This window comes from Sceloporus undulatus, chromosome 5 (assembly GCF_019175285.1).
Source record: "Sceloporus undulatus isolate JIND9_A2432 ecotype Alabama chromosome 5, SceUnd_v1.1, whole genome shotgun sequence".
Taxonomy (NCBI): Eukaryota; Metazoa; Chordata; class Lepidosauria; order Squamata; family Phrynosomatidae; genus Sceloporus; species Sceloporus undulatus.
In genome coordinates, this window is record NC_056526.1 from 32,133,002 (window position 1) to 32,158,024 (window position 25,023).

At 42.5% G+C, this 25,023-nt stretch overlaps 1 protein-coding gene across 1 annotated transcript in view; it reads left to right on the forward strand.

The window, feature by feature from the left end:
• The window catches only part of MCM5 (minichromosome maintenance complex component 5), a 31,626-nt gene extending 15,250 nt beyond the window's left edge, over nt 1-16,376 (forward strand). Inside the window, exons 10-17 of the mRNA XM_042470101.1 lie at nt 5,900-6,043; nt 7,802-7,867; nt 9,150-9,326; nt 10,648-10,760; nt 12,919-13,047; nt 13,509-13,651; nt 14,806-14,933; nt 15,971-16,376. Coding sequence (XP_042326035.1) covers nt 5,900-6,043; nt 7,802-7,867; nt 9,150-9,326; nt 10,648-10,760; nt 12,919-13,047; nt 13,509-13,651; nt 14,806-14,933; nt 15,971-16,072 — 1,002 coding nt within the window. The 3' untranslated portion in view covers nt 16,073-16,376. The remainder of the gene's footprint in view (nt 1-5,899; nt 6,044-7,801; nt 7,868-9,149; nt 9,327-10,647; nt 10,761-12,918; nt 13,048-13,508; nt 13,652-14,805; nt 14,934-15,970) is intronic.
• The last annotated feature ends 8,647 nt before the right edge of the window (nt 16,377-25,023 follow it).

Genomic DNA, 25,023 nt, shown 5'->3' on the forward strand with positions numbered 1-25,023 from the left:
ACTCAATCATTCACCTCACTGCCTGTGCTATTTACAAGCCTGCCATGCTCAAGCAGAATGCCATTTGTACATGTGGAGTGTATGCCATAGTAATAACAGTTTCCATTATGTCTTTTGAACAATTTGGCACAATATGCCTAGCATGCTTGTCACATTTATCACAGTAGAAGTTGGCTGTAGCTTGGAAGCAAGACCCATTTGTGAATGTATCCCAGGAAACCTTTTCTCATCTGACTCAATCTCTTCAGCACTTGTACAGATAGTAGTTGTCTGTAAGGGTCCAACACAGTATGCCCGGAATGGGCAGCCACTAAGGATCCAGAAGCATAGAATCATAAAATCATAAAGTAGGAAGAGACCACAAGGGCCATCCAGTCCAACCCCCTGCCATGCAGGAACTCTCAATCACAGCATACCCAACAGATGGCCATCCAGCCTCTGTTTAAAGACCTCCAAGGAAGGAGACTCCACCACACTCTGAGGGAGTGTGTTCCACTGTTGAACAGCCCTTACTGTCAGGACGTTCTCCTAATGTTGAGGTGGAATCTCTTTTCCTGTAGCTTGCATCCATTGTTCCGGGTCCTGTTCTCTGGAGCAGCAGAAAACAAGCTTGCTCCCTCCTCAATGTGACACCCCTTCAAATATTTAACAGGGCTATCATATCACCTCTTAACCTTCTTTTCCCCAGGCTAAACATCCCCAGTTCCCTAAGTCTTTCCTCATAGGTCATGGTTTCCAGTCCCTTCACCATTTTAGTCGCCTTCCTTTGGACACGCTCCAGTTTCTCAATGTCCTTTTTGAATTGTGGTGCCCAGAACTGGACACAATATTCCAGGTGGGGCCTGACCAAAGCAGAATACAGTGGCACTATTCTCCTGATCTGGACACTATACTTTTATTGCTGCAGCCTAAAATTGCATTGGCTTTTTTAGCTGCCGCATCACACTGTTGACTCATGTTCAACTTGTGGTTTACTTGGACTTCTAGATCCCTTTCACACATAGTTTCATTCAGCCAGGTGTCGCCCATCCTATATCTGTGCATGTTGTTTTTCTGCCCTAAGTGCAGTACCTTACATTTCTCCGTGTTGAATTTCATTTTGTTAGCTTTGGCCCAGCTTTCTAGTCTATTTAGGTCAGGGACTCTATGGACGGTGTTAGACTGGATCACTTTGAGCTTGTGAATACTGATGAAGTGAACAAGCTGCTTGGAAGTGTAAGGAAGATGACTTGCCCTCTAGATCCCTGCCCATCATGGCTGACTGCCCAGGGAGGGGATGCAGTAGTAACCTCACTTCAAATCATCATTAATGCATCTCTTAGGGAGGGGATATTTTCATCTAAACTTAAACAAGCAGTGGTTAAACCACTCTTGAAAAAACCCTCCCTTGATCCCCTGATTAGAAACAACTACAGGCCAGTCTCTTTGTTAGCATTTTTGGGCAAGGTGATTGAGAGGGCAGTTGCCTTCCAACTCCAGGCGGTCTTGGATGAAGCCGAATATCTAGACCCATTTCAAACTGGCTTCAGGGCAGGTTACGGAGTTGAGACTGCCATGGTTGCCTTGGTCGATGATCTCCGTCTTGGCATCGACGGGGGAAATGTGACCCTGTTGGTGCTCTTGGACATCTCAGTGGCTTTCGATACCATAGACCATGGTATCCTTCTGGAATGCCTGAGGGATTTAGGTATCGGGGGCACTGCGCTCCAGTGGTTCAGATCCTATCTCTCAGGCAGATTCCAGATAGTGATGCTGGGAAACAGTTGCTCTCGTAAGCGAGAGTTGACATCGGGTGTCCCTCAAGGCGCCATTCTGTCTCCCATGCTGTTTAATATTTACATGAAGCCGCTAGGAGAGATCATCCGGAGACGTGGGGTGCGGTGTTATCAGTACGCTGATGACACCAAACTCCATCTCTCCGTGTCCCCGACTGCTGCAGTGACCAAGGATGGCATCTCTCCTCTAAATGCCTGTCTTGAGTCGGTAATGGGCTGGATGAGGGAAAACAAGCTCAGGTTGAATCCAGAGAAAACGGAGGTACTTGCAATAGGAACCCCTGGGCCGGGTGGGGAGATTTGTCAACCTGTCCTGGACGGGGTCACACTTCCCCTAAAGGACGAAGTCCGCAGTTTAGGAGTGCTCCTGGACTCGTCTCTACAGTTAACATCACATGTGGAGGCGGTGGCCAGGAGTGCTTGGTACCAACTTCGGTTGATATGCCAGCTGCGCCCCTAACTGGCTTGGAGAGACCTTGAAGCAGTGGTGCATGCACTGGTAACCTCGTTTAGATTTCTGTAATGCGCTCTACATGGGGCTACCTTTGTACCAAGTTCGGAAGCTTCAGTTAATTCAAAATGCTGCAGCCAGATTAGTTACGGGAACATCAAGATCGGACCATATTACACCAATACTAAAATCTTTACACTGGCTACCGATTAGCTTCCGGGCACAATACAAAGTGTTGATCGTCACCTTTAAAGCCCTACATGGCTCGGGCCCGAGTTACTTAAGGGAACGCCTCTCCCTACACAATCCACCCTGCACACTCAGAACTTCAGGGAAGAAACTGCTGGAATACAAAAAAACCAGACTGGTCACTACTTCCCAAAAATTTACAGCTGCGGTCCCAAAATTATGGAACAACTTGCCAGAAGAGATCCGTCTCATTACATCATTAGAAGCCTTTAAGAAGGCATTAAAGACGGATCTCTTTCAGCGGGCATATCCACCTGACCTGCTATAATGAAGATTTCCACCCCGTGTAGATTATATGGAAAAACAGATGAATCAGATCCATTGTTTCCTCTACTGTAATATTGCTGGCTACTAGCATTGACTAGTATTGTATTGTATTGTACTGTATTTTACTGTATATTGTGGTTATATGATGATGTTTTTAATCTGTTATGTATTTTGTAGACTGTATTGCTGATATTGATGGGATCCCGCCTCGATCCGCAGGGAGAGGCGGGAAATAGAAAAATAAAAATTATTATTATTATTATTATTATTATTATTATTATTATTATTATTTTGAATTTTGATCCTGTCCTCTGGAGTATTAGCTATTCCTCCTAATTTGGTGTCATCTGCAAATTTGATAAGTATGCACCCACTTCTGTCATCCAAGTCATTGATAAAGATGTTGAATAGCAGTGGACCCAGGACAGAGCCCCGTGGGACCCCACTGGTTACTTCTCTCCAGGATGAAAAGAAGCCATTGTTGAACCCTCTTTGGGTTTGGCCAGTCAATCAATTACAATTCCATGTAAGAGTTACCTTGTCTAGCCCACATTTTACAAGCTTGTTTGCAAGAATGTCATGGTTAACCCTGTCAAAGGCCTTGCTGAAATCAAGATATACTATATCCACAGCATTCCCTTCATCTACCAAGCTGGTAATTTTATCAAATAAAGAGCTAAGATTTGTCTGACATGACTTGTTTCTCTGAAACCCATGTTGACTCTTTGTGATTATGGAATTGCCTTCTAAATTTTCACAGACTCTCTGTTTAATGATCTGCTCTAGAATCTTTCCTGGTATTGATGTCAGACTAACTGGATGATAATTTTTGGGACCCTTTCTTTTTCCCTTTTTGAAGATGGGGACAATGTTTGCCCTCTTCCAGTCTACTGGGACTTCTCCTGTTCTCCAGGAGTTCTCAAAGATTATTGCCAATGGCTCTGATATTACATTTGCCAGTTCTTTTAATGCTCTGGGATGTAGTTCATCTGGTCCTGGAGACTTATATTCATTTAGATTAACAAGGTATTCCTGTACTATCTCTTTGCTTATTCTCTGCTGAAATTCCCTTTTTCTGTCCTCTGCTCCATTATCCTCAGGTTGAGCACCCTTTTCCTTTTCTGAGAACACAGAGGCAAGAAAGGTTTTGAGACCATGCTGATCGCATTTTGTCATCTTTCCCACCCCTGCCCAAGCCCTGACAGGTCTCAGTTTCCCTTTTTAAAAAATGGGTATGACCAGACAGTCACTTCTAGTTTCAGTAAAGGATCTGTTTTAGGCCTGAAAGAGACTCATGGGGGATGGTGAAATAGCCTTTGAGTTGCGAATTGTACCCTCTGGAGATTCTCCATAAAACATGAATGACCGACCCCTTTATAGGCTGGGGGGGGGGGGGAATCAGCAATGTAAGGAAGGGAACTACAAGCCACAATGCACTGCATGTATTTCATAGGGTGCATACTTCCTAGCCCCAGGCCATGGCTTATGAAAGCTACCGTACATTAAACCCATGGTGAAAGCTATTCTAGAAACAAAGTGACCTGCCAATTTCTTGCAGTCCACTTTTGTGAAAGAGTAAGAATGAATGTGAAATATGGAGCGAAGGGGTGAACTTCTAATTACAGGATTCCTTTGTTAATTGATGAATGCAAAGACTACTCACCCCTTAGATATCATATTTGTCACATTGGCCCTGGACAGATGGGCCTTTTAGCATGTAAAGAATATGTGCTAGGGTTGCCTCAGGGTGTATTCCGTACATCAAAATGGCAGCACATTGTACAGACGACGTCACGGCCGTGCTGTGTCCAAAAGCCACGGTGCAGGCGTGATGTCTTCGCGCTGCATCAGGCCGCTTGTGGCGGCCTAACAGCGGCGCTGGAAGGAGCTCCAAAACGGAGCTCCTTCTTGGGGAGCACCTCATTGCCGCAGTCTCCAAATGGCTGCGGGAACGAAGCCGGGGGAAAGGGGCCAAGTGACCCCTTTCTCTCCTGGCAGCGGCTTTCCAGGGTGTCCTGGGGCATGAAGCCCCAAGGAGACCCCTTTTCAGGATCAGGGAGAAGCGGCATTTTGCCGCTTCTCCCTGGTCCTGAAAAGCGCCAGATTGGGGCCTTTGGGCTGCCGCTGTGGCTGCCCTGGCCCCAATACGTGGCGCAAAGGGACGGTCTGTATCCCACCATAATTACATCTTACTGCTTTAGAATTTAACATGTGAATTTGGCTGCATCCCTAAGTCAGACACTTTACAAGTCTTAAACTTGCCTGTCTGAATTGTTTCAGTTTGGGGTGAATACTCATGACTACTGAAATGGGTTTGTGCGAACTGCAAAATCCTTTGAATGACTCAGTGTACAATTCATCATGCCCTGGAAAGCTTTTCTAAGAGATCAAACAGAAACCTGTTGAGTCATGATCTGGTTTGATGAACCATTTGCACAAATGTAATCTACCATTTGTGCTCCTGTACGCAGTGTCTGAAAGCCTTGTTAATATACCTGTCCTGCTCCCATTTCCTGTCTTTCTCTCCACTATCCAAGATTTAAGATAATCTAATTATAAAGTGAGCTGGATGTGGCTGTTCATTGTGCCTTTCCCGTTTACTATCCTTTCCCTCCATTTTTTCTCATTTCCCATCCTTCCTCTGTTGCTCAGTGTAAGTTAGCTTACCTGTTTAAACAAAGGGTATATCTGCACTGCACAGTTAAACCAGTTTTCTATCACATTAACCACCATGGCTCCCTCCTACAGAATCCTGGCATTTGTACATTATTGAGCTATTTGGAATTCTCTGCTGGAAGGCATTGGTGCTCCCTACAGAGAATTATCAGAACCTCAGTAAACTATAAATCACAGGATGGAGTCATGACAGCTGGTAGTATGAAACTGTTATAACTATGTGGTGCAGACAGTTGTGTAGCAATGAGTATAAGCTCCCATGGTCTCCCACAGCTGCCAAGTAGGCCATTCCTTGGGTAGCTGAATTACTCGATGTTTGCCCTGTCTCTGGAATAGGTCCTGAAGGATGTGGTTTTCAGTGCTTCAGGAAAAATCACATTTTTGGACTATAACTCCCATAATTCAAAAGCTGTTGTCCTAAAAAAAAAACCCACTGTCCAAGCTCTGGTTGCATGAGATGTTCTTCCTTTTCTTTTTGCAGGTGTACACTTCTGGGAAAGGCAGCAGTGCAGCTGGCTTGACAGCCTCAGTCATCAGGGACCCATCTTCAAGGAGCTTCTTCATGGAAGGTGGAGCCATGGTGCTGGCTGATGGGGGAGTGGTTTGCATAGATGAGTTTGACAAGGTATGAATGGGATGGGGCAGCAAAAGTCTGGGCTGGTAAATTGCTAAAGAGTTACAGTAGAGGCAGGCCTCTTTCAAGACTTTTGGCAGTGGCAGCAAAAGAGGAAGGCAGGAGAGATAAATAATTAGCTGCATTTGATGTTACTGTCAAGTGGGTGGTTTGGCCATGGAAAACTCCACTGGGTGATCCTGGTCAAGTCATTCTCTCAGCCTTAGAGGAAGGCAAAGGCAAACCCCCTCTGAACAAATCTTGCAAAGAAAACCCCATGATAGGTTTGCCTGATGGTCACCATAAGTCAGAAATTATTTGAAGGCACACAACAACAAACGAAAGTTAAGATATAATTAGACTAAACTTTTATTTAAATCACACAAGTTAAAAACAACATTAAAAAGACATTTAAAATAAAACACTACACCTGACATTAAAAGCCCTATCTGCTGTAGCATACTATATATAGTTAAAACCAAATGCCTTCTTAAATTTAAAAGGTTTTTCTTTACTTGCCTACAGAAAGACACCAGGGAAGGGGCTAACCATTAATGATAACAAGGAGTACACACAGCTGTTTTAAACCTCTGAACAGTAATAGGCAGGTATTTGCTGAAATTTTGCCTGAATAGAGAAAAGTCTTTGCCTGCTGGCAGAAGAAGAAGAGGGTTAGCTTAACCATCTTTGGAAGAGAGTTCCATCATTTGGGAGACATCACTGGGAAGACCCTGTTTTGTGTCTCCTTGTCTGCGCCAAAAGTACTTCTGAAGGTGACAGAACTCAGAGGAGTAGATCTCTGCAGTTCTCAATGGCCAGGTAGGAATATATGAGAAAACACAATTTTTCATACAACCTGGACTCAAGTGGTATAGGGATTCATAACCTGCATTCTGAATTGTAATGAAAAATTGATCAGCAGCTGTTGAATAAATACAGGCATACCTCAGTAAACAAAGACTTGGACAAAGAAGCTTCTTTTAACAAAGTCGTTTTGTGTCCAGCCAGTCTCCACTTTTCCTCCTTGTTCTCTGACTAGCTAGAAGTTTTTCAGCTACTTTGGAACTGAGAGGATGGTGAAGGAGGACTTGAGAACTAGACTTTTCGTCCTGGGTTTCAACATTATATGTACAGCAAATGCATATTGGAAGAAGCCTCTGGTTAGTCTCCATAAGTTTCAAAAAGATTTTGTTTCGTTATGAAAGGCTTACCAGTCCTGATTATTTCACACATATGGCTAGTTTTGAATAAAAAGTCTGCTGAAAATGTGCTGAACTCTTCTTTTTTGTGTGGTGCAGGGACCTATCCCTGTTATTTCCATGTTACTCCTATCCCTTGATACCAATTTTCTGTTAAAATAATGCCCAGGAATGCATCTACTTAATTATTGATATACACCTGTAAATTGCCTACAGCTTTTATTTAAATATCCATGCACAGGGATGCCTAAGTTGACCAGCAATTCAAAACTGCTGTGTTGAGCATGCATGCCCCTTTTCCTGTGGAATATCACATTACAAACACTCTGGATTGGATAGAATGGTATGAATGTATTTTCTTTTCTGTTCTTTGTTTTTGGACATGAAAATACTACAATTATTGGAATGCCAGGAACCTGGGAAGCTTAGTGCTGAGCACCATCTGGCTGTCTCTGATAGAGTAGGAAACATTGTAGACTGTGATTGATGCTTTAATCTTCTACCATTCACATTCCCACATGGGAGGCCTGGCTTTGATTGTTTGGCTTATGTTTTTATGTCCTTTTAAAAGATGCGTGAGGATGACAGGGTAGCTATTCATGAAGCTATGGAACAGCAGACCATCTCTATTGCTAAGGTGAGTTTGTGAAGTTGCTCCAGCCTCTGAGGAAGGTTTTTCTCCTTTACTTCAGCCATCTACAGCAGGAGTGAGCAAAGGTGCCTGGGGTGGCGGGAGGCCCATTAGGGACAGTTTTGTGGCCACCAATTTAAAAAAAGCCTTCTATGGGACATGGGAGCACTTTCACCACATTTTTTGTGCCTCCAGACCACTTGCCCAGGAGATGCTTTTTTTCCTCATTGAATAAGACGTTACTTCCACTCATTTCCTGTTGTTAAAAAAAGGGACTAAAATGACTGGGGGCAGGGACTAAAACATGGTGTTGGGGTAAAATATTAATCTTTTTGTAGGAGGGTGAGTAGGGGTATACAACCCTCCAGGGTTTCCTTGGGCTGATGTAGCTCCTTAGTATTCCACAATTGCCCACCCCTGATCTACAAGAGGGATTTGTGATTTACTTGTCAGTGGGTTTTGATTGGGGGGGGGGATTATTAAGAGGCTAAACAGACCAGCACCAGCATTGAACTCTGGCATTGGGGTGGAATTGGGCCGTCGTGTTTTGACACCATACACCCTGATGCCGGCGTCGGGAGCATCACAGCGTGGCAATGGAGCTCAAAAAAATTGCTGCTGCAGTTAACAATGGCAACTTTTTCCCAGTGCTAAAAGGAGCTGCATTTTGCCTTTCTTTTTCACGCTGGCAAAGCGCTGGAATGGGGCCATGGCCTCGACCCAGTGAGGAAAGGAGCAGCAGGACGCCCCTCCAAAGGGTGGTCTGTACAGCCCCCAAGTCCCAGTCTGGTGTAGTGGTTAGTATTGGATTGAGTTCGGGAAGTCAAGATTCAAATTCCCATTCAGCTCTTGAGTTCTCTGAGTGACCTTGGACCAATTACTCCCTCTCAGTTTGATTTATCACAGAGGATTATGGTGAAGATAAAATGAGGAGGAGGAAGAGACAACACATACACGTCCTTGAATTCATTGAAGGATAAGTAGGATGTAAATAAAATGATTGTTTCTGTCAATAGTCATAAAGTTGGCTTTGACCTATGACAACTTTATAGAATGAGAGACCTCCAAGTAACAAATGATGCATAAATATATTGTAAATACCTCCTCAGTGGCATGAAGAAGGGGGTGGTAGATTTCTCAGCTTGTTTCAAGCATAGTATTGTGGTAACTTAGATCTGGTATACATTGTGTAATAGTTCAGGCAAGGCCTTGCACATGGGCTTATTGTTCTGCTATTTAGTATAATATTGATTCCTATAAACATGAGATTCTTTTCATCCTTATGTAGGCTGGTATCACAACCACTCTAAACTCACGCTGCTCCGTATTAGCAGCTGCCAACTCTGTTTTTGGGCGCTGGGATGAGACGAAAGGTGAAGAGAACATAGACTTCATGCCCACCATTCTGTCCAGATTTGATATGATCTTCATTGTCAAGGATGAACACAATGAAGAAAGAGACATGGTAGGTGATCTGGGTAAAGCAGTGCAAAGGGAGTTAAGGTGCATAAACTGTAAAAATAAAAGAAAGGCACTCTTTCAATATTGCCATACTTTTTATCTGTTTCATATGGTAGAGCACCTCTAGAGGAAAGATAATAATGAATCAAGTTATCTGGCATGTTGCAAACAGTCTGTGGTACCTGATTGACTTTCTCTTTTAACTAGTGAAGCATCTTGGACAAAATTTAGCCTTTCTTGAAAGTGGCAGTCTGATACCCAAAAAGGCCCTATGATCCAGTAATTAGTCTTGGGTTTGACTCTGAGACCTCTTGCGTCTATAAAGAAATTCTTTATCTACCTGTAAGTTTCCATGTTGGATGAGCCTATAGGCATATATGTCTCTATTATTTTTGTTTGAGTGGCTCAAGGATATTTAAAAGAAAAAAAATAAATGAGAAAATGATGCCATTTGTGTTCAGAAAGAACCTGATTGGATGCCAAGACATTAGAATGTTCTGGCCTCTAAACGATCCTGATATCTTAAATTTGTTCACCTGAGCTATGGCAATTTTTTCATACAAAACTGAGCATAGCTCTTTCTCCTTTGTCCTCCTGGATTCTCTATTTTGTCTGTGTGGATACTATGGTCTTGAAATTTACTTTGCTAGGTGATCCATGCTTATGCATTTAGTGTGCATGAGAACTAAAGTTTTTATCTTTCTCATTTTTGCCTGTTATATAGATATTTTGATGGTTCTGTTTCTTAACGGTTGTGTTTGCGTGGCCTCTCATACTAGTCTGTTTTGTAAATATATAAACCTCTGTTGAATGTATTAGTAGTGTGCATATTTTATTAGGTATGGCATCAACCTAGCTCTTGGCTGTACGGTTATTACTGAATTCTTCAGTAAGATCTGGATTTCTCCTCATTCAGGCTGAATTGGCAAGGAGAGGTAGTGCCAGTTCCACCTTGCAAGATTGTTGTTGATCCTGGCTAATTTACTTAAGTGGTTTAAAGCACAAAGTCCAACTTCTACCGTAGAAGTATTTCTTTGCTCTTTGTCAAAACCATGTTGTCTCTAAACCTGGGAATATTGGTGGTCAGCTGCAACAAGTGATTTCTTCTAAAGATCACTGAACATTTGATATATGAAAGATGCTTCTTAAAGGATAAGTAATTGTAGTGGAATAATTGTAGGGGAAATCCAAACAGAGCCATGGTTAAAGAAGCTGATGGCTATTCATTTAAATGAACACTGTGACAAGGGGCTCTCTTGCAAAGATCAAATCTGGTTCAATGTGCTGCTTCTTTTCAACCCTCCTGCTTTGTGCTGTATCCATAGACTCTGGCCAGGCATGTGATGTCCCTGCATGTGAGTGCCCTGACACAGACCCAGGCTGTTGAGGGAGAGATTGAGCTCAACAAACTGAAGAAGATGATTGCCTATTGCCGCACGTGAGTTGGACAATTGCTGTGGTGATCAGCCAAGGAACCTTTAGGCAGGTTGTAAGGTGGGATTGACTTCATTAGGCATGTATCTATCCAGTTATAGCACTTCACTATCACTTTCACTGCTGTGGCTCCATCCTGTGGACTCCTAGCATTTGTAGTTTGCTGAGGTGTTTAGTATTCTCTGCTAGATAGAATTCTAGTCCATAATGTTCTACCTAAACATTAGGAAGAACTTCCTGACAGTAAGAGCTGTTTGGCAGTGGAATACGCTGCCTTAGAGGCACCATCTTTGGAGGTTTTTAAACAGGCTGGATGGCCATCTGTCAGGAGTGCTTTGGATGTATATTTCTGCATGACAGGAGGTAGGGCTGGATAATCCATGTGGTCTCTTCCAACTCCTTAATTCTGTGATTCATTCCCCTTTGTAGCACTAGAGCTTTCTATAATGTATGGGCAACTGGTGGGAGTTAGCGGGCTACTGTCCTGCCAGGGGACCATGGAGGGCCATACTCTAGGAAACAAATTGCCCCACACCACTACCAATGCAATTTTACTACAGTTTTGGCCTTCTGAGCCATTTAAGGCCCAAGAGAGCTCTTCTTTTTTCCAACTCAGCAGTTCAGGTGTTGACTTTAAGATTACTTCCTGTTGCAGGAGTGGGGGTAGGGAATTCTTTCTTGGGCCTAAAATGTGGGAGGCTAGAATTAGCTCCTACACATCCTAAGTAGGGCTTTGGAACATTTGAGAGGGAAAATTATGGAAATTGTGGGGAAAAGAAATTTAAATATTTTGGGCCCTAGGAACCACAAACGCAACTCTGGCATTCTTCTAAGTATCTAGTCAAACCACAAATTCTAGGTTTCCATAGGATGGAACAACAACTTTCCAAATAGTCTATTGCTGTAACTGTGTAATGCAGATACACTCTGAGATGCAGCTTTCTCTGGACTGATGAGAGAAGAAAGCTACACAAAGTGGGTTTCACCCTGTCACTGCTCCGCACAGGTGAGGAAATATCATTAAAAACAAATGGCTGTCAGGCAGAGGCCATCTATCTTTGTCAGTTTTTCCCCTGTCTGTGACCAGTGCAGAGCTCTTTTCTCTTTCTTCTGTACTTTGTTGTTGTGTGTGTGTGTTTTGCCCTCCCTCTCCAACCCATTTACTTTTAAAGTGAAAGAAGTTTGTGTCAAGGAAAAAGCAGCATGGGACATACAGTAGATGAAATAAAACATGTATGTGAGAGTCAGGATGACTCAGCAGAAGCCAATTGGGAACCACACAGGTGTAAATGGTAATACAATTAACAAGTCCTGAATGCCAAGGACAAGAAATGTAAAGTGGATAATTGGACACACCTGACAATTGTTAAGTGGTCAAGGCTGAGATGATGAAATCATTAATTGTAGGATGAACCAAGAGAACCAATGAGAATGGTGTACACGCCTACTGGGTGGAAACAGACAACAGTGGGTGGTACCATGCATTGACTATAATAATGACTATAGATCCCAATGTATTTTGTGGGTAGTAGAGTGGGTAGTAAGGAGTAGAGTATTGTTGTGTTGGATAGTTTTGGAGCTGTATATAGTAGAATAAAGTAGATCTTTTATATAAGACTACTGAGTTGTCTGGTGTCTTGGGTGAAGCTACAAGAACCAGCTGGATCCTGAAGAAGGGTGAAGACTTCTGTGGAAGCAGAGAGTGAGAAGGCTTGGAGAGTTTGTCAGGGTCTTCAGCCTATTCTCTGTAACTCTGCTAAGCTATAACCACTGGCCAAAACTGGTCAGCGCGGTGCACAACCAGGTGGTGAGTTCAAGCCAGAGGTGAAGAGCTACAACTCTCATCATCCCTGACAGTTTGAACAGGTGATGAATTTCAGCAAAGGAACCACCAACAAGTTGGGAGATGTGCTGCTTTATCTTTTTTCCTATGGTTATTTTAGCCTTTTTGTGGGTTTTTTTGGCCCTCATTCGTTATTGAATTGAGTAGCTGTAGTACTGAGATACTACTGAAAAAATTGAATTCTTTCTCTAAAACTCTGCTGTGATGTATACAGGCTTTAAGATGCTGTGCCACAGAGCTTGGAAAAGTAATTTTCCAGCATTTGATCTGTGGCAGGGCTAGTTGGAGACAAGACTTAGCTCTGTGACTCCTCCTGCAGGAAATGTGGCCCTCGTCTTTCTGCAGAGGCTGCAGAGAAACTGAAGAACCGCTACATCCTCATGCGCAGTGGCGCCCGCCAACATGAGAGGGAGACTGACCATCGATCCAACATTCCCATTACTGTCAGGTATGGTGGATAACAGAGTGCTGGCATTGTATAGTGGACTAGGACTAGGACTCTGGAGACCAAGTTTCATATCCTGGCTCTGCCATGTAAACTCACTGGGTGACCTTGGGCAAGTAACACACTCTTAGCCTCAGAGGATGGCAGTGGCAAACTCCCTCTGAAGAAACTTGAGAAAACCCTATGATAGGGTCACCTTAGGACTGCCATAAGGTGGAAATGACATGAAGGCATACAACGACAATAGCAAGGAAGATAACGGGTCTCTAGTTGATAGCAACATCATATGGAAGACTTCTGATACTTAGTAGGCATTTCTGTTATAAACATCTTTCTGCTGTTTATATTTTTTATTTTTGGCTTTCAGTTTCTTTTGTGCTATTTCCTTTTCCTCCTCTCATTTCATTTCATTTTTCCATTCTGCTGTTTTTTTAAAAATGGGTTTCTTCATTTGTGTCTTTTAGACAGCTAGAGGCCATTGTGAGGATTGCTGAATCTATCAGCAAGATGAAGCTCCAGCCTTTTGCTACTGAAGCAGATGTGGAGGAAGCTTTGCGCCTCTTCCAAGTCTCAACGCTTGATGCTGCCATGTCAGGCAACCTTTCAGGTGAGCTAGGCCTAAGGAACATAACCAGCTTAACTCTCAGAGCGTTTGTTGACCTGAGTTCATGGTACTCATTGTGATGCTGGGCAGAATATGGCTGGTGTAGTCTCTGGTGTGTTTTGCTTATGTGGGGACAGTGTTCTTGCTTGACTCTAAAACCAGCTACTTGATGCTTAGAATAGACTTTGCAGAGGTGGCATAGTATTGTGCAGCCTTTCCCAACCTGGTTTCCTGTAGATTATTACACTAAAACTCCAATCATCCTTAGATATCATTGCCTGAGGATAATGGAATTGTAGTCCAACATTTCTATGGGATGCCAGCTGGGGAAAGGCTGATGCCATAGCTGAGGATGAATTAAGAAGCCTCTGCTCCATTTCCTGCCTCTGCTGTGAACTTAAGTCAAAGTGTAACCTTATACACAGTGTTCCTCAGCCCTGGCTAGTGCTGATGAGAGTTGCAGTCTAACAGTATTTGGAGAACTAAAACATTTTTCTCTCTCATCCACCTCAGCAATTGGATTGTAATGCTGATTTTACGTTACCTTACAGAGTTGTGTGGAGAAACACTGAGATAATATAGGTGCAGTGTACTTTTAACACTTTACAATACTATAAAATTGCTTTTGTTTTTGCGGGTGTCATAAATGCTGGATTCACTTGAAATATAAGTTAGGAATGTGAACTGGTCCCCTTGCTCAAGATGGCCAAGATGAACAGCAACTGTGGAAGATTTTGTTTCTTTTGCTTTTAGCATATTAGTATAGTATTTTAGGATTTTATAGTGTGGTATTTTATTGTTCTTTTTTTTGTATATGCCTTGATGTACTACCCTTTGATGGAAAGGGCATTATAAATAAATGTTGTTGTTATCATCATTGCTAATGTCTTTTGTTTACCTACTTGGAAGGACACAATGGTTCAACACTGGATCAATTTAACAAGGCAGGGTGTTTCCACACACTGAATGAAACTGCAGTAGTGTTAAACCAGTTCATCCATTCCATTTGGTCTGAATGTGTATGCTGATTAGTGATCTCCTCATGTAAACACAAAAACATACAGTGTAAATTGGGAAGTGCTGTGGATCCCTGGGATCCTCATAGTAAATGTCCATAGAGGACTGCATGTGTCTAAAATGCTGTTTCTTCTCCTTAGGAGTGGAAGGATTCACTACTCAGGAGGACCAGGAGATGTTGTCTCGTATTGAAAAACAACTCAAGCGTCGCTTTGCCATTGGCTCCCAAGTGTCAGAACACAGTATCATCCAGGATTTTGTGAAACAAGTAAGTTAAGTGGATTAGATGATGTGGGGGAGGACCACACCTCATGATAGTGATATCTAATAGCTTCCCATTCAGTGGAGCAAGGAATTCACTCCAGGTATTACTGCAGATTTTACAGGTGCTATATATAGTTTTGAATCCTATGGTTGCTGTGTTCCACACCTAAGATAACTTATTTAATATTGTGCAGGTCACTTAGATTCTCATCAACTGAAAATAATAATAAGGTGCATAATAATTATCTAAAGGCACATGGCTCTGTTGTATTGCTGAAGTGTAGCAGGACTGTTATGCCACTTGGATGGGAAATCAGCTGGGAATGGTTCATACGTAGCTCTGTATTCTTTTCAAGGGAGGGAGGAGGATATAGCCACCCCCTTGACATTGAGCTATAGCAGCTGCATGCAGAGAAATGGATTTCATTAGGAAGGAGATTTCCCCTCTTCTCTTTCCATCTCTTGGTCAGAGAGTGTGTGCTGATGACTTGAAAAGTGAGATGTCTGCACCTGCTTTCTCTATCCACATCTACGTTTAGCTCTGTCCTTGAGATAAGCAACCTCTGGCTTTTCAGATGTTGTTGAATTTCAGCTCTTTTATCGCTCATCATTGACTATGCTGTCTAGAGCTACTAGAACTTAGAGTTTAGCAACATCAGAGGACCACTATGCAACCTTATTTGGTTCCTCAGTTTGACTTCTAGTTTTCTGTTTTCCTTGAATGGCTTTTAGCATGTAGCAGGGGAAGAAAGAAGAGATCCTTCTGCATGGGTGTTTTACATTGGGAAGGATCATGCCCTGTAATATACTATGAACCTAGAATGTTTAATACAGAATTAAAGTAAAAAAAGAAGCTGTGTCTTTCCTTCTCCCCCACGTACTTTGGAGCCAAAGCTACTCAGCTGAGGAGAGACTAATTCACCACAATGTATGGTATATTATCCATGGGACTAACATCTTTACTTACTCACCATTCCTTTCCCAAGGTCAGCAGTTGCTTTTTGACATAATATCTTTTGCCCTTTTGTGACTCCTTCTCAGAAATATCCTGAGCATGCCATCTACAGGGTACTGCAGCTCATGATGCGCCGGGGGGAGATACAACATCGCTTGCAACGCAAGGTCCTATACCGTGTCAAGTAACGGGCCCAATTCTCTCCTGTGAACCGAAAGAAGATTGGCTTTCCCTGTCATCAGCAGTAAAGGTCCAGGAGTCCCTTTATGCTACTTGTCTCCTTTGCCGTGCTTAACTTCAGCAGCAAAGTCCTTCAGAACAGAGAGGATGAAGAACGTGGGAGAGTTACATCCTGACTTACATAGGCTCTTCCTGACATGGAAATTAACAGAAGCCAGAGATAATAATAGATCATGTTTGTTGTTTGTTCAGCCTCCCCATTAAAATGTTGCCTTGATCTTTTGCTAGAACATTAAAAGCCTTTTAACTGCATTAAAACTTAAATAAGTAATGTTACATTTGCCATGGGTGGAAGGTTCTGTTTGAAAACCTGGGGGAAAGGATAAAAGGGGGTCTCGTGTAGAGGTAATCTGCTTCAACTTGTTTCTTTCTGTTCATACCCTTCAGAAGCTTAGTCACTTAGGTGTACTCAGTTCTATTGTGATCTCTATGGCCTGCATTGAAGGTGCTGGTAGTGGCCCAGAGGCAAAGCATTTTCTGAAAACAAAGCTCCTTCCCTTGAGAGAACCAAGTTCCAAGGCACGTTTATGCAACCTGACTCTAACACACAGTGGTGACACATCAATAAGTAATTAGCCTGTCATTGGAGAGCTAATTTGTGTGTGTTATCCAGTGCTAGAGGCAGGGAAGCAAATGTGCTGGGGCATGTGGAGGGTGTTGTAGGATAAATTGTTCTTTGGGGGAATGAAATGCTTCTATGTTGCTCATCAGTGCCATGGCAAAGGTAACAGAATGACTTCAGTCATCATGCTTTCTTCGAAGGAAAGAAAAATGGTTTCACAAGAAAGAGACCAAAACATATCCATTCACCTGCCTGTTGACCTCTCTATGTAGGCAGCAAATACAGATGAGTGGGTTACACATTTGTACAGGCATACAAAGCAAGTATGCTCCATTTTTTGGGACCAGCAGTATGTGATTATAGTGTGTCCCTCAAAACAAAAATGTCCATTTTGCATTCTTCCTTAGGAAAAAGATAGTATGATTATTTCCCACAAAGCACATTAAACAATGTAATAAATAATGATGAATAAGCCATTAAAAACATCCTATAGGACAGGTAGTAACAACTATAACAGTAAAATTTAACAAGGTTAATGCTAAACTAGCAGCATGTTAAAGCGCAACAGAATTGTGTCCTAGGAACCAAACAATCAGACAAGAAGAATGTGGATAGTTGACACACTTACTAAATACTGGCCCATTACAGATGGGCAAAATGTGGCATGGCGGCAGCGGTACTAGGGTTAAGGAGCGCGCACCATGCAGACGCTCCCTAACCCTAGTACGTATTCAGTACGTCAAAATGGCAGCGCCCTGTACACACGGGCACCGCCATTTTGATGCAACGGATGCTTAGCGCCTGCACGTTGTGGCACGTTTGTGACGTTATGAACGCCATTGGCGCACTCAGGCGTCAGAAGTGTGCCACAAAAAATCCCAATTTTTTGGGTTCTTTTTTGCTGACGGGAAACCGCATGGTTTATCCGCTGCGGCTTCCCGCCGGCGGAAAAGGAGGAGCTGGCAGACCACTCTTTTTGAGTGGTCTGTATCCCTTCACTCTTCCAAAGGGTTGATGAAACTACAACCTTCACCGGTTGCCATATGAACCAGAGCTCCCTGGTTAGTGAAATCCCCAATTCCCTGAGAATTGCTGTGTCATCACTGAGAAGAACCGTATGCGAAATAAAAATCAACTGACATAAAAGCCCATGTGTTTTGCATGCAAAATAAAAACCCAGGTTCAGTTCCAGGCATCCTTAGCTAGGACTGAACAATGGGAAATAATTATATGTGACAGCCTAAAGAAACATTGTCAGTTAGTGCAGAACAGGGGTGACCAGCTGTTTTTGGACTATAGCCCCCATTAGCTCTAGGCAGCTCAGCTGGTGGTGAAGGGTTATGAGAATGGCTGTCCAAAACCCTGTCTAGATCAGGAATGGGAATTGTGCAGTCCTCCAGATCTTATTGGTCTGCAGCTCTTGCCAGTATTGGCAATGGTGAGGAGTGATAGGATTTGCAGTCTAACAACATCTGTAGGGCCATGTGATTCAATCCCCTGATCTAGATAGTACTGAGGGAGATGAACCAGTGGCCTGGTGCTCTAAATCAAGGATAGATAGTTGGCTCTAGATATATCAACCGGTAGATGCCCAGGTATTTTGCAGTAGATCAGCCAAAATTTTGTATATGTATCTCTCTCTGTTACTGAACAGCAGTGACAAAAGAGACTTGCTGTTCTAAGTCACGTCATTAGCCTTCTATTTATGCATATGAAGACAACTCTCGCTTTTAGGGGGGAGGAGGTCTAGTTTTGCATTTTCTTTGAAATGTATTGGAAATCTGTTTTCTCAGCATCTTTCCTCTGCCCTGTAAAATAGCTCCCCTGTTGAAAATTAAAATGTTCCATAAATGAATGCCACAAAATGATATGAATTTTATATATTTAATATAGCCAGCAGAGGGTGCTGGTAATTTGGGAACTAAGAAACAGAGCTGCACAAGCTGAGGCAGCAGCGTGTAGAGATACTGTTGTTTAACCAAAATAAAAGAAGTGAATCAGTTTGAGATGAGAGACTGCTTAGAAGCGCCAAGCATCTGTGCTTCTCAGCTGGAAAGACACTGGCCAGGCTTTACGTGGGCATTTGCAAAAACTCCCAGTACAGTGTCAGTCCCATGGAGTCATACTGCAGATCCATTTAAAGATATAAAGAGTATCACCACTTCTTAATTATATCCAATGACTTGATGGGTGAGACTTGGAGCTGACTCTGCCATTGGGCAGAGTGTGCCAACTGACTGACAATGGATCTGGCACATCTTAATGGGGCAGCAAGTCACTAGTAATTGAATTTATTTTACTGCCAGAGATGGGGAAAGATGCCTGTGGGATCCTTTGGCTCATGTGACTGGTGCAACCATTGCAACAGACCTGAGATTGTCAACACTTTTCTGTAAGAACTGTGAAGTATTAAGAATGAAATGTTTAATCTCACCCATCTGCTAAAATCATGTGACAGGAGCAATCAATTGCAAGGAAATCTGTTTATCCTACTGAATTAACTGACTGAATCTTTTTTTGAATTAGATCCCTTTTACAGTCGGCACTCTGTATTGGTGGGCTAGTCATCCATCCTGCCCCATTGTCAGCACATACATGCAGCCATGCCGATGTAGCCATGAACACATCGGTGTCAGTTGATGGTAATGGGACTTGAGGTCCCACAGGTTTTTTTTTATCCACAGAGGAGTCAAGAACCAAGCCCCTGACATTACAGAGGGCAAAATGTGTTATCATTATTATATTACAGCCTGCATTTTTCTCAAAATTGGAGCTCAAAGTGTTTCACAATTTAAAATAAGAATACAATTAAAAACATACAAAACAGAATATTAAAATAGAAAAGATTAAAGGTCTTAAAACAGTTCGGTTAAAACAATACTGCACCCCTAATCTGATCTTTAAAAACTTTCTGTTTTAAAATTAGTTTGAATAAAAAGGTTTTGACCTGCTGACAGAAGGACAAAAAGGAAGGGGCCATTCTAGCATCCTGGAAAGGGAATTATAGAATCTAGGGGAGCCACCAAGAGGTGTTCCCATCAATTGTGCTTGTGGTAGTGATGGGGCTGAGACAAGGGCCTCTCCTGATGAACTTAGAGCCCAGGGTAGCTCATAGCCTGGACCTGAGCCACATAAGGCTTTATAGGTCATAACTGAATAAATTTCCCATGGGTGCCTTGTTGCAACTAAAATCTTTCATTGAATAGAACTGCTTTGGCAATTTTAATTCAGGCAAGACTATGCCAGAGTGAGTATTTGATGTTGTTTATCTGGAGATGAGCACATGCTAGTTGTGGTCGTGTGATATTTGATTTAAGAGATAGTTGTATCTTTGCTAGCCTGACAGACTTGTAGGAAAAAATGCTAGCAATTTAAAAAGAAATGGTATGTGTTAACTTAAAAAAGAGAGAGACCTAGAAAGCCATTTAACAGTCAATTACAGCAGTTGGTTTACACACATGGAAAGTTTTGAATACCCCATCTCATCATTTTCTCAGACAGGTAAGTAGTTGATTTATGATATCCGATGAGATTATCCATCCAACCCAGTACTATCTACTGGTGACTAGCATTAGATATCCTATATTGTGCTACCTAATTCTTGCAACGAGATGCCAAGGGTTGAACTTGATCTTTTTCAGGTAAGCATTGCTTTATGGGTTTATGCTTTATATGGTTTTTTTTAATGGATTATGGGTCCTTTCCCAAAATATCCAGTTAGCAGAGTAGCCAATGAACACTTATTTCCACAAGGTCTTTAAAGACAGCTTGACGTTCTCCTATACTCTGATTGCTTCAACACAGACCATGTCTTGCCCTCTCTCTTTCCCCAGCTGTGACCAGGGTGGGATGAGGAAGGAATCAGCAAAACAGAAGATCTTTCACCTGTTCCTTTCAAATAAAAATGGAAGGTCTTATGAACATCGTGCAAAAGCCTGCACAATGGGCTGCATGCGTAGCTGATAGAATCTGTACAGCCTGATAGTATTGTGAACCTTCTCAGAAATTAAGGTGACAGTGTTGAATATACCAGTTCCTCATGACAGCATCCAGGTTACTGTTGGAATAAACATTGGTTGGTAGCATAGGCTGTAGCACACTGAAAACAAGCTGTACAGTGGAAGAAAGAACAGGTTTGGAACAAAGCATCTTCCTTTACTACAAGGGCCTGTTAGTGCTGAATTATCTTGCCTACCCATCACCATCATAGCAAGTGGCATGGTTTCACTGTGGGGACTAGGTGGTCAACTGCTCTGATTTTCATGGAATTGGCACTCATGCCATTTTGCCCAATTACATATGCTCGAGCCTTGCTGACATTTCCCAAATAGCAGACTGCAGAGTTTTTGGGTTCTGAGGAAATAACCACTGTTAATTGGCCTGACATTCAAAGCGTATGTGTGTATGGATGCAATTAAAGTGCCTTTAACTGCTTCTCTGCTCCCATTTTATATAAGAGCAAGAGGACAAATGTAGTTAAAGCCCAGGCTCAGGTTATCTAGTTTCCCATTTGAGAAATATAATTACTTCATGCATCATTATGTGGAAAAGTTTGAGCAGAATTTAGAAATAACTAGTTAGCTATAATAGTCTCTAATTCCTTCCCCAATAGCAAAGGCATAATTAAGTTACAGTATGATTTTAATGAAAAAGGGGCATGTGGCCAATTAACATTGGGGTGTGGTTAAGATAGCAAATATTAATGAAGAACACACAAGCTAGAAGAGGCTGCAGCAATTTGATTGCGCCAACTGGGAAGGACAAGATTTTTCCTCTCTTTCCCTTTCTTTGCTGTTGAGTTAACAGAGTGCAAACTACTTTTGCATTTGAACTCATCTGGCAGCAGATGAAATAATCTGAGGACCAAGTGGGAGACGGCGAAAGAAATTGGAATATTTTAAAAACAGCTGATTTTTTATTTTTTTTTAGTCTGCACTGTCTCTGCAGAATTGGGGCCATTAGAGGCTGTGAGCAGACTGAAGGAATGTGGACTGTCCCATCTTGCAAGAAATAATTGAAGGCCCTTTCACACTACACAATGATAGTGTTATGTGTTATCATTGCACTTTAACTAACGTGATTCTGCCCTATCGAATCCTTGGAGAGGTATTTAGGATTTTCATCCAGAGAGCTCTTGTGCCTCCCCAAACTACAACACATCTCCAAACTACAACATAGGATCAGTGGTGCCACTAGGTTTGATGACACCCAGTACAGGGGGCATCTGCCCTGCTTCCTCTCCACTGCCTTGTTTACCTGCCACCCTTGCCAGTGCCTTGACTCTCTTCCCAGAAATAGAGCCAGGGTGGTGACAAAACCACAAGAGACACATTCACCCCTCTGCCTCAGCAAGTGTCACCTGGTGTGGTCCGCATCCTTGCACCTGCCTAGTGACACCATATATAGGATAGAGCCAGGGTAGTTCAAGTGGAATCATAATACTATAACTGTGTAGTGTTAAAAGGCACTTAATGAAACCAGGGGTAGGCAAATACCAATATCAGTAGATTAACATGTTTTCTTCCTCTGTGATTCATCAGGCAAAAACTTAGTTTTCCCCACTCAAGGATTGAATGTGGAAGGAAGGCATACAGATAAAATTAAGTACAGTGAACCCTTGGTATCCACCGAGGCTTGGTTCCAGTACCCTCTGTGGCTACTTAGATCTGTGAATGCTAAAGTCCCATTAAATAAAATGGCATAGTGAAATGGTAAAATCATGGTTTGCTTTTTGGAGTTCATATATTTTTTAAATATTTTCAAGCCATTGATATTTGAATCCATGAATTAAAAATCCATGGATATGAAGGGCTGACTGTAATGGAAGTGTCTCTTAACATGTGCTCAGCCCAAGAATTTGCTTTAGTGCCTACAATGAGATAGCAGTATAAATGTGGGCAACTTGTTAACCTCTGATGTTGGACTGCAGCTCTGAGAATCCCAGCATACCTAGAGGTGAAGAAAGATGAGAATTTTTCTTCAACAGCATCTGCAGGGCTTCAAATTGCTCACCCCTGCAGTAGTCTTGATATGCAAATTCACTGCTATTTTTTCTTTTCCTGATCCCTTTCTATTTCAGTGATCTAACTTTGCCTCTCCTGTACCTCCCTTGCTGATCGCCTGCAAATCACCCAGAGATCCACAGGTACATTTGATCTACTTTCTGTGTACAGCTGTGGGCAAGATGGCTTGTCAGTATGCTTCAGTCTGATGCTTCTCTGACAGCGATCTGTGTGACAGCAACATTGTAAGGCAGCAACAGGCAGGGATGACAGGCAGAGCTCCCCACCCAGGTGGGATGAATGAGTCCTGAATATGGAGGCAAACAGCCTATTGTCGGGAGCTGCACGTGCTGGAGAGTGACAGGACTCCACGCACGGTTGGGAGTTCAAGTGTACAAAGGAGTTTTCTGTGCCAATTCAATAGTTGCCATGGGGACCTGGAGGTGCATTTGCTCTTCCATTCTCTCATTTCTCTTCCTTTATTGTCAAACGTCAGATACTGCAAAGTCTTTGGAGCAGTCTGTTTTCAGTTCTTTGGTTGTTACTTATCATTCTTTTGCTTTCAGAAGCCCACTGGGTTGGTCGTTTGAATGACAGGCTGTCATTAGGGCAATGAACACTTTGCACACACAGAGAGAAAAAGGGAAGGGAAGGGGAAAGATGGAGCCACAGATCTTCATATATAATGGCTGAGGAACCTTTCACCCTCTAGTTCTCCAATAGTAACTCCCAGAAGCACCAGTCATCATAACAATGGATTATGAGGACTGTAGTCTGAAATCCCATGATAGGTTTACCTTAAGTCACCATAAATCAGAAAGCACACAGGTCTGAAATACTGTGAAGATGAACGGTTCCTTCTAGGACAGTTTGGGGAAAGTAGCTCCATGGCACCATCTAGCCCTCCAAGACTATTTTTACAATTCCAAACTGCCTCAACAACATTTAATCCTCTGAAAAAGCCCCTCTGGTTGTTTCTTCTGAAACTCTCTTAAGGGCAGCAATTCCCCTTTTTAATAAGCTGCATGCCTACCTCCCATCTTGCTGTGTTTTTCTTTGGTTTTTCTCCTTTTCCATCTCGGCAGTTTTTATAATTCAGAAGGTCTCAGAGCAGAAAATTGGACTGCAGAGTTGCTGAAGGTTCTAACCCTGCCACAGAAGGAGATTGAATAGATTTTGCCAGCAGGTTTGGGTGCTCATTTACAATTTTAACTTATTTTTCAGTTAATTTACTGGAAAGACAGAGATGGAAAGTGGCTAGAAAACTGAGAGAGAAATATGTTGAGACAGGAACAGGAAGAGATGAGTAGTGATAGATTAGTCATGGGGTTTTGTTGTTATGTGCCTGATTTAAATAGAAATGCATGTGACATCTCATCATAGTGGGGAAAACGAAAATTTGTATGTATACCGTTGAACATTAAGAAAACAAAAATAATCATCAAAGAAGAGAAACAGGAACTCCGTATGAATGAGAAAATTGAAATACTTCTGCCGGCGAGGGAGGCGGCCAGGCAGGGGAAAGAGCCTTTCCTCTTCTTCCTCCTCTCCTCCTCCTCTTCTTCTTACTCTCCTCCTCCTCCTCCTCTTCCTCCCCTTCTTCTTCATCTTCTTCCTCCTCCTCTTCTTCTTACTCTCCTCCTCCTCCTCTTCCTCCCCTTCTTCTTCATCTTCTTCCTCTTCCTCTTCTTCTCCACCTCATCCTCTTCTTCCCCTCTTCCTCCCCTTTTTCTTCCTCTCTACTTCCTCTTCTTCCTCTTCTTCCTCCTCCTTTTCCCCTCTTCCTCCTCCTCTTCTTCCTCCTTTTCTTCTTCTCCTCTTCCTCCTCCTGTGCTTCTTCCACTCTTCCTCCTCTTCTTCTGGTTTTTGGCCAGAAAGGGAAGCACATTTCTGCCATTTGTCTAGGAATAATGCCAAATGTCCTCCATTTTGATCATGGCTAAGAAACATGCATTTATATGAAAAAAAAATTAAAAAATCATCAAATTTTTTTTGCGTGTCCTCCATTTTAAAAAAATGTGCCCGACATTTGAAAATTTTGTCCTACATTTGTCCCAGTTTGGAGGTCCTGACTTATGGCAACCCTATACTCATCCAGTTTCCAAAGGAGAGTCCACCACCCTCTGAGACCATCTATTCCACTGTTGAATAGCTTTTGCAGTTAAAAAGCAACAACCTTCTTCATAATGTTTAGGTGGGATCACTTTTTTTTGTAATTTGTAATTTGAATCTATTGGTTAGTGTAATAGTCTCTGGAGCAACAGAAAACAATCTGGCTCCATCTTCTACATGACATCTCTTCAGATGTTTAAAAAATGGTATCTTAGTCTTCTCT